This window comes from Puma concolor, chromosome B1 (assembly GCF_028749965.1).
Source record: "Puma concolor isolate L17-30 chromosome B1, mPumCon1.1.hap2, whole genome shotgun sequence".
NCBI classification, from domain to species: Eukaryota; Metazoa; Chordata; class Mammalia; order Carnivora; family Felidae; genus Puma; species Puma concolor.
The window spans coordinates 20637431-20652227 of record NC_141670.1 but is presented as its reverse complement, the minus strand read 5'-3'; the positions used below and the strand labels follow the sequence as shown (position 1 = coordinate 20652227).

The following is a 14797-nucleotide window of genomic DNA, read 5'->3' as shown; positions in this document are numbered from 1 at the left end:
GGCAGATTTATTTCTAACACGTTCAAGTTGTTTTCTTCCTTCCCCCACACCCAGCAGGCCACTTTCAGAAAGTAGGAAAACGGGGCGCCTGGGTGGCTTAGTCAGTTAAACGTCTGACTTTGGCTCAGGTCATGATTTCATGGTCTGTGAGTCAAGCCCCGCATCGGGCTCTGTGCTGACAGCTAGGAGCCTGGAGCCTCGGATTCTGTGTCTCCCTCTCCTTCTCTGCCCCTCCTCAACTCATGCTTGTCAAAAATAAATAAACGTTAAAAAAAAAAAAAAAAAAGAAAGAAAATAGGAAAACAGGGCAAAAAGATTATCCTTCCCTAGACCTTTCCCTTTTTTTCCACATTCTGTACCCTCTGGGTGGGTGGGCTATTCTTGGGTCTTTCTCACAGGCTCATTTAGCCACAAAAGATTTGAAAAGGCCATACACCTCGATTAAAAATATAAACATTAAATGCACTAAAATATGACACTGACCCTTCCTTCCCTTATGTTTTTGAATCCTCTGCTGTCTTTGACAGCTTTGATTATCATACCAGGGTTTATTTCTTGAAGGTCTCACATATAAGACTCTATGCTTTTTCCAATATAATCCAGTGGTTCATACTGAGGCACCAAAAAAGTCATCCTCAGCTCTGTACTTGTTGGGATGAGAAAATGCTTAGCGGTAGACAGAATTTACTGGAGAATGGAAATTTTTTTTCCTCTGATTTTGATAGGCTAGAAATGGGCATTTTAATCATGGGGTATTTCCATATTTGTCCAGGGTCACAGGCAAATATGTAATACACAAACTTGAAAAAAATAATTGTCTCAGAAAAAATAAAGGCCTCAGAAGACATCACTTAATTTTTTGTTCATTATTGTCATTTTTATGAGATCATTAATTACATAGAGAAAAATCTCCCTAAAGGTCAAAGTCCATTTTGACCATTTGATATTTACTCACGTTGGTCCAGAAGGAGGATAGGTTGATTTTCTGCAATCTTCTGTCCACTAAAAAAAAAAGAAAATTAAGTTTCAGAAAGTCACAAATTGAACAGGCAATTTGAAAAACAGTCAAAAGTCATGGCGACAAAAAACAAGCATGGTTTGCCCTTTTATATCATTTCAATACCTCTTAAAAGTCTTCTCCCATGAAAATTTCTAAAGTCTCAAACTGAAGTACATTTTCAGTCTTAATTCAGTTTGCACTAGTGCTGTAATGTGGCTTCTATGTTGCAAACACACTGAGTAAAGAGGAAATGTAAAAAGTAGATGGACACGTTCATGTCTGATAGGCTGACTTGTGAGGAATAGTGAATTGCCTGACAAAATATGCTATCGCTTGAATTTATGAGCTAACTCCACTGTGATAGAGATTTGCATCGCAAACCAGATTTTCAGGACACACTGCATAGGCCCTTCATAATCTGGCCATAATTTACCTTCTCCGCTTCATTTCCTGCCACTCCCCCCACCACGTATAGTCACATGCAACCACATCCTCTGATCGCTCACCCTTCCCCGCCCCAGCATGCTGTTCCTGCTGCCTAACATGCCTTTTTTTCCACCTAGTGAACTCTGGGCTTTAAGTTCTAAGATCCAGTTCAAATGCTGTCTGTTTTGTGAAGTCTTCCTATACTTCTCATATGAACACAGCTATCCTCTCCTCTTATGAAAACAGCTATCCTCTCCTCTACCTTCCCCATGGCACCGAGCCCAGCTCCATTACTGTAGTTATACACTGCAGTGTAACTATTCATTTTCTCTCTCCATGACCAGATTCTGTGCTCCTAGAGGTGAACGTGGCTCCTATCATTGAGGCCAGTCAGTGAATGAATGAGTGAGATGGTTTCAGGGAGAAGTGTTTTAAGCTCGGTAGCAAAATAAAAGGAGCTCTTAACATAAAATGAGAAAAGTCCACACAGATTTATGATTCTTTTATTACTAATTCAAGATAGCAAGCATGTTTATCTCCTTCTCTCCACAGGCCCAATATTGTAAAAGTAAAATAACTTTTTTTATAAAGAAGTATAGGGGCGCCCAGGTGGCTCAGTCAGTTACGCGTCTGACTCAATCTTGGCTCAGGTCATGATCTCACAGTTGGTGGGATCGAGCCCCATGTGGGCTCTGTGCTGACAGCGTGGAGCCCACTTGGGATTCTCTCTGCCCCTCTCCCCCTCTCAAAATAAACATTAAAAAAAAAAAAAAAGAAGTATAAATCCACAATAAAAAGTGGAATAGGGAAGGGAACTACTAGAACTAAAGTATGAGCTCAGAAAATATACCTGCAGCAAATTTGTGTAGGAATGTACATCTAACATCTTATTTTAACTTTTTTTTTAATTGACGTATAGTTGATACACAATGTCACATTAGTTTCAGGTGTACAACATAGTGAACCCACAATTCTATATGCTGTGCTATGCTCACCACAAGCTACCATCTGTCGCCATACAAACTATTACAATACCACTAACTATATTCCCTATGTTGTACGTTTCATCCCTATGGCTTATTCATTTCATAATGTCTTAATTTTTTATAGTAAGGAGGTATATAATATACCCTGACATTACCTGTGATGCAAACATTAACTTTCTAAATAACTTTACTACAGTATAAGTTTCTCATCAAAGTGCTCAAGTTTTGCCTTGTAATTTTAGACTGAATTCACTAAGAAACAGCAGTGAGCACCAAATGATCAGAAGCTAATCCAATCATTAGAATTTAAACTGTTTCTAAATGACTACAGCATAACATACTAGATAATAAATAATAGCAATTTGATATTGAATTATTATATTATTATATCAATAATGAATTATTATCAAGTTGGCAAAAGCTAATGTCCAAAGCCATTCAATGTTCAGTAACACTGGTTGACAGTGGTTCTTGTTCGGAAAAATTTTGGCCTGCAGCACAACTTCACCGCTGTTAACCTATCTAACTACTACTAATACAGTAGTTTGGACATTTAGCGTCTATGTCTTATAAAAATTAAAAAAAAAATGATAACGGTTAAGTCTACGAAAGCAAAAGAAGTTCATAGTTGATATTACTGGTTTCATTAGCACATGACAGATTCAAATATTTTCCACAAAGTACCTTTCAACCAGTAATAATCACAAGCTTGAAACAGCTTGCATTTTCACAAGCTTTGAACATCTGTCCAGCTAAGCTTTGTCTCCTCTGCACATATTTTTACCATTGTCAATTGTTATACAAAATAGCAGATTCCATTTCAGGTCTTATTGAATTACCAAGTTCTCAAGTTCTTTGAAAGCATCCTTGCCTATAGTTGTTCCATGCAGACTATTCATTTTTCGTTTAATTTATAACATTTATTGGGGCACCTGGGTGGCTCAGTCGGTTAAGCATCTGACTTCAGCTCAGGTCATGATCTCACCGTCTGCGAGTTAGAGCCCCGCGTCGGGCTCTGTGCTGACAGCTCGGAGCCTAGAGCCTGCTTCAGATTCTGTGTTTCCCTCTCTCTCTGCCCCTCCCCCACTCATGCTCTCTCTCTCTCAAAAATAAACATTAAAAAAAATTTTAACATAAAAAATAAATTTATAACATTTATTTAGGCAAAAAAAAAAAAATTCCAAAACAAAACTCTATACACACAACATTAACACCTAAGTGATGCCCTGATGTTAATTCAGTTTCAAATTGGCAATGGTGCTTTAATAAATAGCAATAACTGGTCAGTATCAACAACTGGGAATCAATTTGCCTTGTTCTTTAATGGATATGGATGTTTCTGTCAAAGTCCTGGAGAACTGTTCTCATCTAAAGGCTAATAGTGCAACACAATTTTTTCAGGATGCATTTCTTCTGCAGCAATCAAATGTGATTTCATTAACTTGCCAATGGGAAATAGTTTTCCTTGCTTTGATAACAGATGAGCTACTTAAAGACCTACTTTGACTGCAGCCTCATTTGCTTTTTAAAATTTGTAAATAAATTCTGCTGTGATGAGATATTTTGCTTTAAATTGTCTTGTTTTTCTGATCATTTTTTCCTATAAGATAGGAATACTGTGATGAATGCTTAATCATGCCAAGTTGATGTGTATTTTATTCCTTCAGCACAACTCTAGATGTGCTGTCATCTAGTTGAGTGACAAGATAATCCCATTCTCTACTTTGCCTCAAGGACACAACATTTGAAGCCCACTTTTCTTGTTTCGACATGATAGGTTTGCATTGGTAACTTTCTTTTTTTTCCCCTAAAGATTAAAATAACACAACACATCGATGGGGCACCTGTTTGACTCAGTCATTTTATTTAAGCATCCGACTCTTGATCTTGGCTTAGGTCATGATCCTACAGTTAGTGGGGTCAAGCCCTGCATCAGGCTTGTGCTGACAGCATGGGGTCTGCTTGGGATTCTCTCTCTCTCTCTCTCTCTCTCTCTCTCTCTCTCTCTCTCTGTCTCTCTCCTTCTGTCCCTCCTTCCCTCCCTCCGTCTCCCCGGTCTGCTTAGGATTCTCTCTCTTTCTCTTTGCCCCTCCCCTGATGGTTTTCTTTCTCTCTCCCTCTCAAAATAAATAAAACACACGCACACACAAAATAATAATAACATGGTGCATTGATACATGTGGCACTTACAATGCTGTTGAGTTCAAAGTGCATGCACGTCACCTGAAGTGTGCCAAGCAACCGGGAAAAGCCCCTAGTGCACTGTACCCAGGCTCTGCTAGACCACTCAACTGTTGTAATGCTAAGCAGCCACAGACAGTAAGCAAACAAACAAGTGTGGCTATGTTCCAGGACAACTCTGTTTATGGGCACTGACACGTGAATTCCGTATCATTTGCACGTCACAAAATATTAATCTTTTGATTTTCCCCTTCCAATTTTCCAGAAATGTAAAAACCATTCTTAGCTTAAAAAAAAAAAAAAAAAAAAAAAAAAAAAAAAACCAGGGGGCAGGATGCATTGGGCCAGCTGGCTGCAGTCTGCCAGCCACTGCTGTAAAGCATGAACACCTATACAAGCTACCTCTGTTCTTCCTACACTCTTTTTTGTTTCTTTAGAGGAAACCCTTTGCGGTGGTGTGTGTGAAAAAAAGAGAGAAGGAGATGGAGAGAGAGATTGTGTGTGTTTAGTTTTCTGCCCAGTGATAATGCCATATGTGGTTTTGTATGCAGTGGTCAGGATGGCGGTTATTTCCTGTTTACCGACCCCTCAATTTAACTCTACCTTCATCCTCCTTTATTATCTTTATAAGACCCTCCAGAATAATTGCCACTCTGAGCCAGGAGCCTCTTGGCGCTCTCCTTTTCTCACAACAGCTTCTTCTACTTTGTCTCATCAGCCAACACTCCTCCATTTACTACCTACATACCAAAAATTAATTAGAAGTGCCCCAGATGCAGAGTCCTTAAAATCACACATGAATGGACTTATGCAGTACTTGGCCGCACTTAGCTTTCCTATGGCTGCTGTAACAAATTACCACAAACATAATAGCTTAATATAACACAAATTTATCATGTTATAGCTCTGAAGGTCCGAAGTCTAAAATGGGTCTGCAGCTCAGAGCTCCCTGAGGGACTCTAAGGCAGAATCTGTTTCCCTGACTTTTCCAGCCTCTAGAGATCACCTGCATTCTTTGACTTATGGTCCCTTCCTCCATCTTCAAAGCCAGAAGCACAGCATCTTTTCTCTTCTCTGGCCTCCTGCCTCCCTCTTATAAGGACCTCTGTGATTATATTGGGCTCCTCTGAATAATCCAGTATAATGTCCTCATCTCAAGCTCCTTTACTAAATCATGTCTGTAAAGGCCCCTTTGCCATAAAAAGCACATACTCACAGCTTCTCAGGACCTGGGCATGTTTGGGAAGCTATTATTCATCCCATCCATACAAAAGAAACTGTCAAATATGACACATAGTAAAATCTCAATACAGAGCAGGAACAACATATAAACATTTGCAATCAATGTGGGACACTAATCCTGAATCCCAATAAGCAAAATGCCCATCCTATAAGAATTCAATTCTTCTCATTAGTAGACCTATGTTACAAAAAAATGTATTAACTTGCTAATATATTTTCATCAACAGAAAATTTGTGGCAATATAGAAATTATGTAAGTACCTACATAATATCCTTTATTTGTCTCTTGGCCCAAAATGCCTAAAAGATTTACTTTCTGGCCCTGCACCAAAAAAAAAGTTGAATGACTCCTGCCTGAGAGTAAAGGTCTTTTTTTTTTTTTTTTTTTTAATGTTTATTTGTTTTTGAAGGAGAGAGAGAGCATGAGCAGGGAAGGGGCAGTGAGAGAGGGAGACACAGAATCTGAAGCAGGCTCCAGGCTCGGAGCTGTCAGCACAGAGCCTGAAGCAGGGCTCAGACTCATGAGCCGTGAGATGATGACCTGAGCTGAAGTCAGGTGCTTAACCAACTGAGCCACTCAGGTGCCCCTAAAAGCCTCCTATTCTAATATTTAGGCACAAAGAAAACAAATTAAAAACAATCTAACTAAAATATACTCCAATAATTTAAGGAACAGAAAAAAATAAATAATATCAAATAATTACCAGTTTTAATATTCTGATTATTCACAATTTAAGGAACAGAAAAAAAAGTAATATCAAATAATTACCAGCTTCAACATTCTGATTACTCAAATAGTAACCTCAAGAGAAAGTCAATATATTGTTATATCCATGAAACAAGAGCAGAATGATATGAAAAAAAGGTCACCCAAGTAATTAAAAGCATAACTGCTGAAATAAAAAGACAGGAAAGTAAAGGTGAGAAAATCTGTCTTAGAATATAGAAAATATCATACAGAAAATACAGGAAAAATAAAATAAAATAAAACCACAGGAGGAAAAAAAAGATAAATGTTCATAAAATCAATATGTGGGGTCTAACAACTGATTAATAGGATTTCCAGAAAGAGAAAACACAGAAAACAAAGGGGAGGAAATTATGAGTGAAATTATGTAAGAAAATTTTCTAGAGCTGAACGGAGATGTGTCTTTGAAATAAAAACGCCTACTGATTACTCAAAAAGTGACTGAAAAAAAGAACCTTCAGTCAGACACATTACTGTGCTATTTCAGACATAAAGAATAAAGACAAAAAACATAAAAGCCTCTACACCTAAACTGGGGTGTGGGTCCTACAGAAGAATAAAAACAACACTCCCATCAGACTTCTCAACAGCTACATGAATGCTAGAAAAGAGTTATGCCATTATTTCCTCGGGAAGGAATTAATTTCAAACTAGAGTTTTACAGTTCATCAAGCAATGATCAATTTTTATATTTAAATAGAATCTTTGATTTTAAGTCATTGCAAGGACTCAGTTTACCTCCACACATTATTTCTTAAGTTACTTCAAGACGTATTCTAGGAAAACAAGGAAGTAAACCAAGTAAAAGAAGGAACAGAATCTCAAAATAATGGTTCCAACTTACAGAGTGGTAAAGGTGATGGAGGGCTCCAGGATATAGGTGTCTAGAAAGGGGGACTCCATACAGTAAACTGTATGGTTTAAGGGCTGGAAGAACTTGAGGATAAGGAGAGTAGCATAGAACAAAGCATAAGAACAAAAAACAAACAACAACTAGAAACTAAAGGAAGAAACCGTAGCATTGGAAAAATATGGTCCCTATAAAAAGAAACTCAGTAGGTTTCAAGAATAGACACAATAAATACTGAGATAATAAGTCAGAAGCTGAACAATATACAGAGTACAGTCAGGATGGCATAGGTTTGGTTTCTTCTTCTAATGACAAAAAATGAAAAGAAAACAATGAGAAACCCCAAGGGAAAAAATTTGTACAAACATGCCATGGTATAAACATGAAGCAAACTAAAATGTGGCATGAATATGAATATTTGGCAGAAAATATAGTTGAATATACTTTCAGTGCCATTAGAGTTTTGGCTTCCGAATTATAGAGAAGGAAATGAAATCACAGCACACTAGGCAATAACCAATATTTACAGGTCATACTTCTTTAAACTGTTTACTATTTCCATTTTTTAAAAGGAGATATACAAAAAATGGATGACTCAATTACAGTTACAATTATGTTATTAATGTTTACTATGCAAGAATAAAAGTATATAGAACTGAAGAAGGGAGAAAAAAGTTAGAGGGGTCAAGGATGTCCATGTGTACCACTTGAATACTGTGCTACAGTATCTAGCCAGAGCAAGTAGGCAGGAAAATAAAAAGAATTCATACTGAAAAAGAAGTAAAATGGTCTCATTTTCAGATGATGTAATCCATAGAAATCCTAAGGAATCCACTAAAATTTTAAAAAATAAATTAATTCAGCAAGTTTGAAGTATACAAGACCAATGTACAAAAATTAATCCCATAAATAGCAATGAACAAACTGAAAATGAAATTAGGAAAACAGTTCTACTTAAAATAGTATAAAAAAGAATACAGTACTTAGCAGTAAATTTAACCAAAGAAGTGCAAGACTTGCACACTGGAAACTATACAATATTGTAAAAAGAAATTAAAGACCTAAATAAATGGAAAGACATACATGTTTATAAACTGGAAGACTTAATATTGTTAAGATGGCAATGCTCCTTAAACAGATCCACAGATTTAATGCAATACCTATTAAAATCCCAGCTGGCTTCTTTGCAGGAAGACAAGTGATCCTAAAATTCATATGAAAATTCAAGGGACCTATAATAGCCAAAACAGTCTTGAAAAAGACAAACCAAGTTGGAGGACTAACACTTCCTGATTTTAAACTCACTGTTAAAGCAACAGTAATCAAGACATTGCAGTATCAGTATAAAGACAGATAAATCAATGGAAAGGAATTCAGAGTCCAAGAAATAAACCCTCACATTTATGCCAATGGCAAAACTTAGAAATATATATATATCTTACAGCTTAGTGAGAAAAAGACAACTTAATTAACATAGGCAAAAGATCTGAAGAGACATTTCTCCAAAGAAAATATAAGTCAACAAACACATGAAAAGATGCTAAACAATAGGGAATATTGTAATAGTCAATAGGGAACAACAGTCAGTAGGGAAATGCAAATCAAAACCACAGTGAGGTACCACTTCACATCCACTAAGATAGCAATACTACTACTACTACTAAAACAAGTGTTGGCATGGATGTAGACAAATTGGGACCCTCACACAGCACTGGTGGGAGTGTAAAATAATGCAGCTGCTTTGGAAAACCGTCTGGCACTTCCTCAGTTAAACATATAGTTATCATGTGATCCAGTGAATTCTGCTCCTATGTATAAACTGAAAAAGTATGAAAACATGTACATGCAAAAAAACCGTACACAAATACAAATGTTCACAGCAGCATTACAACAGGCAAAATGGAAACAACTCAAATGTTCATTAACTGATGGATGGATGATCAAAATGTAGTGTATCCATACAATGGAAATTATTCACTCATAAACAGAAATGAAGTATTGATACATGCTACAATGTGAACGAACCTTGAAAACATTATGCTAAGTGAAAGATGCGAGTCACAAAGGACCACATATTTTATGATCCCCTTTACGTAAATGTCAAGAAAGGGCAAATCTATGGACAGAAATTATGTAAGTGGTTGCCTAGGGCTGAGGGGTAGGTTTCAGGGTCAGGGCTAAGGGATAAGGTTTCCTTACCTTAGGGATGATGAAAATGTTCTAAAACTATCTGGAGAGATAGCTGCACAATTCTGTAAATATGCTGAAGCCATTAAATCATATACTTTTAGGGGGTGAATTGTATGGTATGTCAGTTATATATCAAAACTTAAAAAAAAAGAAAGGTACATGGAAAATGGTTGAAGGTAAGCTAAACTTTTATCCATCACTGAAGTATTAGACAATGTCTAAAGCTGAGACAAATTGAGCACAACCATATCAAAGTCATATTCATAATCAGGAGAGATTCAAAACTTTTTGCCCCCAATATGACACAAGCATCAATTAATCAAAAAAGACAGCTGTAAACTACTAGTGTGATAGTAGACATAGGTTCTGGCTGAATGTCACCTGAGTATTAACAGTTATAAGTGTTTGCTTCTAGGGAAGGGAATGGAAAAAATCAAGAAGACTGTTGATTTTCATCATAAGCCTATCTACATCATTTGATTTTCTTGGACTATATGCTTTGGTAGAAATTTTAAAACATTAAATTCAAAATTACATGATTCTGAGGTGCCTGGGTGGCTCAGACGGTTAAGTGTCTGACCCTTGGTTTTGGCTCAGGTCATGATCTCATGGTTCATGGGTTCAAGCCCCACATTGGGCTCTGCAATGACAATGTGGAGCCTGCTTGGGATTCAATCTCTCTCTCTCTTTGTCCCTTCCGCTCTTGCTCTCTCAAAATAAATATGCTTAAAAGAATAATAATGTTTCATTTACATGATGTGGAATATTTTCAAAGAATGAGTCTCTGACATTGTTTTTTAGTGTTTTAAAGCATCATTATCTAAAATTATTTTAAAATAACAACTTACAGAGCAAGCACAGGAAGATGGTGGCAGAGTGGAAGGACCCTAGGCTTTCCTCATCCCACAAATACAACTAGATAACTATCAAATCATCCTAAATGCCTCAGAAATCAACCTGAAAAGTGGCAGAAAATACTACTCAAGTAAAGGTAGAGAAGAGGCCACATTGAAGAAGGCAGGAAGTGCAGAGATGTGCAGTATGGGAGAAAAACAGATGGTGGCTGTTGCAGTGGGAAGGGAGCCAAGGTCATAGAGAAGGGCAAGTGACAAACTAGCACACAGGGGAGCACATGGCAAAACAAAATCCCCACAGCAATAGACTTAGAAAGCAAGAGGGGCCAAATTTTTTGACTTCTGGCAAGCAGTGGGGCTTAAAGCCTGGGGTTTTAAGGGTCAGTGGGCGTGGCTGGGATACACCCCAGAGGGCATTGTGCTGCTCTTGGACAGAAAGCAGGTAAACAATCTGCAGAAACTGTGTAGAAATAGCGATGTGAAGAGTGCCTGGGACACACAGTATGGGGGTTATTCACTCATGTAGGAGGATGTCCCAGAGAGACAGCATTCACAGAGAGACCCCTCTAGGAACAAAGGAATCGACTGTCACTATTCCCTCCCCTGACCCTCAGCATAAGCACAGGACCACCTGCAGGAACGAGCACCACTCCCACACTTACTACCTAAGGTGCTTAAACCAAGCCTTGATCCCACACACCAGTGGAACTGCCCCTCCTAATAAGCTTGCCTCAGTCTCAACACAGTGGAGCCCTTCCCCCAGAACACTGGCTCAACCTCCTGCTCACACTGCGTCTTCCAAAGTGGGAGCTTTGCAGAGCTTCTCCTCCAACAGGGGTGGCAAAAGGTCTCATTTCACAGGTCAGAGCACACCTAGTCAAAATGTGTGACATTCAGACCAGGGACCAAACACTGCCCACAACAGGCAAAGAGAGCCTCTGTAGACAACTGGTCTCACAGATAAACTGTCCAGGACACCAGAAACAGAGCAGAGGCAGCACACACTAGAGATACTCCAGGAAGCACCAGGCCCTGGAGAACAGAGGACACCATACAACAGGGCACTGTAGGACCTCTTCTTCATAAGGCCATTATCCTCAAGAATAGGGGATATAGCTGACTTTCCTAACACACAGCAACAGGCACAGACACTTGGACAAAATGGAAGACAGAGAAATTTATCCCAAATGAAAGAAAAGGACAAGACCTCAGCCAGAGATCTAAGTGAAACACATATAAAGTAACATGCCTGATAGAGAATTTAAAGTAACAATCATCAGGACACTCAGTGGACTTTAGAAAAGAATGAAAGACATGAATGAGACCCTTAACACAGAGATAAGGAATAATATAGCAGAGATAAAGGGTATAGCAAATGAAATGAGAGACATGTTAATTGAATGAACAGCAGGATGGAAGAAGCAGAGGAATGAATTAGTGATCTAGAAAACAGTAATGGAAAATAATCGAGATGAACAAAAGAGAGACAAAATATGCAACACTAGAAAAGATTTAGGGAACACAGTGACTTCATCAAGTGTAATAACATTCATGTTATAGGACTCCTAAAAGAAGAGTGAGAAAAGGGGCTAGAAAACTGACTTGAAGAAATAATAGCTAAAAACTTCCTAATCTGGAGAAGGAAACAGATGTCTAGATCCAGGGGGTACAAAGAAACTCCTATCAAAATCAACAAATGCAGGGGCACCTGGGTGGCTCAGTCACTTAAGTGTCTGACTTCGGCTCAGATCATGTTCTCACAGTTCATGAGTTTGAGCCCCACTTTAGGCTCTGTGCTGACAGCTCAGAGTCTGCAGCCTGATTTGGATTCTGTGTGTGTCTCCCTCTGCCCTTCCCCTGCTTGCACTCTCTTCTCTCTCTCAAAAATAAATATTAAATTTTTTTTTAATTCAACAAAAGCAGACCCATTCCAAGACTATTTATAATTAAATTGGCAAAATTTAGTGATAAAACAATTTTAAATCATGAAGACAAAACAAGGCAGTAACTTACAAAGGAAAACCTATAAGGCTAGCAGGAGATTTTTCAGCAGAAACTTTCCAAGTAAGAAGGAAGTGGCAGGATATATTCAAAGTGCTGAATGGGAAAATCTGCAGCCAAGAATACTCTAACCAGCAAGGCTATCATTCAGCTAGGAGGAGAGGTAAAAAGTGTTTCCCAAACAAAAACTCAAAGAATGCGTGACCATTAAGCCAGCCCTGCAAGAAACATTAGAGGGGACTCTTTGAGTGGACAGAAGAGACCAAAAGTGACAGTATAAAGGTAGGAAACATGAAAACAGTAAAAAGTAATATTTCTGTATAAAAATCAGTCAAGGAACTCACAAAGTAAAAGGACATAAGACATAACATATATCTAAAACATGGGTTAGAGAGGATTAAGGAATGGGTTCAAACACAAATAACCAACAATTTAATATAGACTGCTATATTCAGATGTGGTTATATACAAATCTAACAGTAATTATATATCAAAACCCACTAATAAACATGCAAAGAACAAGGAGAAAGAAATCCAAATATACCACTAAGAAAATCAGGAAACCATGAAAGACAGAAATACAAAGAAAGGATCAGAGAAAATCTTCTGAAACAACCACAAGACAAATAATAAAATGACAATACATACATATTATCAAATACTTTGAATGTAAATAGATTAAATGCTTCAATTATAAGACACAGGGCGATTAAAAAAACAAGATAAAAAAACAGGAATGGATAAAAATGGATAAAGAAACAAGAAACAAGAAACAAGATCCATCTATATACTGACTACAACAAACTCGTTTTAAACTTAACGACAAGTACAGATTGAAAGTAAGGGCATGGAAGAGCACCTGGTGGCTAAGTCGGTTAAGTGTCTGGTTCTTGATTTCAGTTCAGGTCACAATCTCATGGCTCATGGGATCAAGCCCTGTGTCAGGCTCTGCTTTGACAGCATGGAGCCTGCTGGGGATTCTCTATCTCTGCCCCTCCCCTGCTTGTGCGCTCTCTCTCTCTCTCTCTCTCTCTCTCTCTCAAAATAAATAAAATTTTTTTAAAATTAGAAAGGGCATGGAGAAATATCTATCATGCAAATGGACGTCAAAAGAAAGCCAGAATAGCAATACTAATATCAGACAAACTAGACTTTATTTTATTTTATTTAAAAAAATTTTTTTAAACGTTTATTTATTTTTGAGACAGAGAGAGACAGAGCATGAACGGGGGAGGGGCAGAGAGAGAGGGAGACACAGAATCGGAAACAGGCTCCAGACTCTGAGCTGTCAGCACAGAGCCCAATGCGGGTCTTGAAGTCACGAACCGTGAGATCATGACCTGAGCCGAAGTTGGACGCTTACCCGAGTGAGCCACCCAGCTGCCCCTAGACTTTTTTTTTTTTTTTTATTTTATTCGTTTAATTATTTTTAATGTTTATTTCTGAGACAGAGACAGAGCATGAGTAAGGGAGGGGCAGAGTGAGAGGGAGACACAGAATCAGAAGCAGGCTCCAGGCTCTGAGCTGTCAGCGCAGAGCCTGATGCGGGGCTTGAACTCACGAACTGTGAGATCATGACCTGAGCTGAAGTCGGTCGCCCAACCTACTGAGCCACCCAGGTGCCCCACAAACTAGACTTTAAAAGAAGACTATAACAAGAGACAAAGAAGGGCACTACATAATCATAAAGGAGACAATCCAACAAGAAGATATAACATTATACATATTTATGCACCCAAAAATATAAAACAGTTAATAACAAACGTAAAGGAACTAATCAATAGCAATACAATAATAGTACGGGACTTTAACACCCCATTTATGTCAAGGGACAGATCATGTAAACAGAAAATCAACCAGTAAACAACAGCTTTGAATGACATGCTAGAAGAGATTGATTTAACAGATATATTCAGAACATTCCATCCTAAAACAGCAGAATACATATTCTTTTCTAGTGCACAAGGAACATTCTCCAGAACAGATCACATTTTAGCCCATAAAACAAGCCTCAACAAATTCAAAAAGATTGAGGTTATATCATGCATCTTTTCTGACCACAACACTATGAATCTAGTAGTCAACTATAAGAAAAAAATCTAGAAAGACCACAACAAACACATGTAGGTTAAATAAGATGCTACTAAACAATGAATGTGTCAGCCATGAAATAAAAGAAGAAAAAAAATTACATAGAAACAAATGAAAATGAAAACACATTAGTCCAAAACCTCTGGGATGCAGCAAAAGTGGTTCTAAGTGGAAGTTTATAGGAATACAGGCCTACCGCAAGAACAAGAAAAATCTCTAACAAAGTAA

At 37.9% G+C, this 14797-nt stretch overlaps 1 protein-coding gene across 1 annotated transcript in view; it reads right to left on the bottom strand.

Annotated features, from left to right (window-relative positions):
- Nucleotides 1-14797, bottom strand: part of ASAH1 (N-acylsphingosine amidohydrolase 1) — a 55354-nt gene that overhangs the window by 30449 nt on the left and 10108 nt on the right. Inside the window, exon 2 of the mRNA XM_025933066.2 lies at nucleotides 956-1002. Coding sequence (XP_025788851.1) covers nucleotides 956-1002 — 47 coding nt within the window. The remainder of the gene's footprint in view (nucleotides 1-955; nucleotides 1003-14797) is intronic.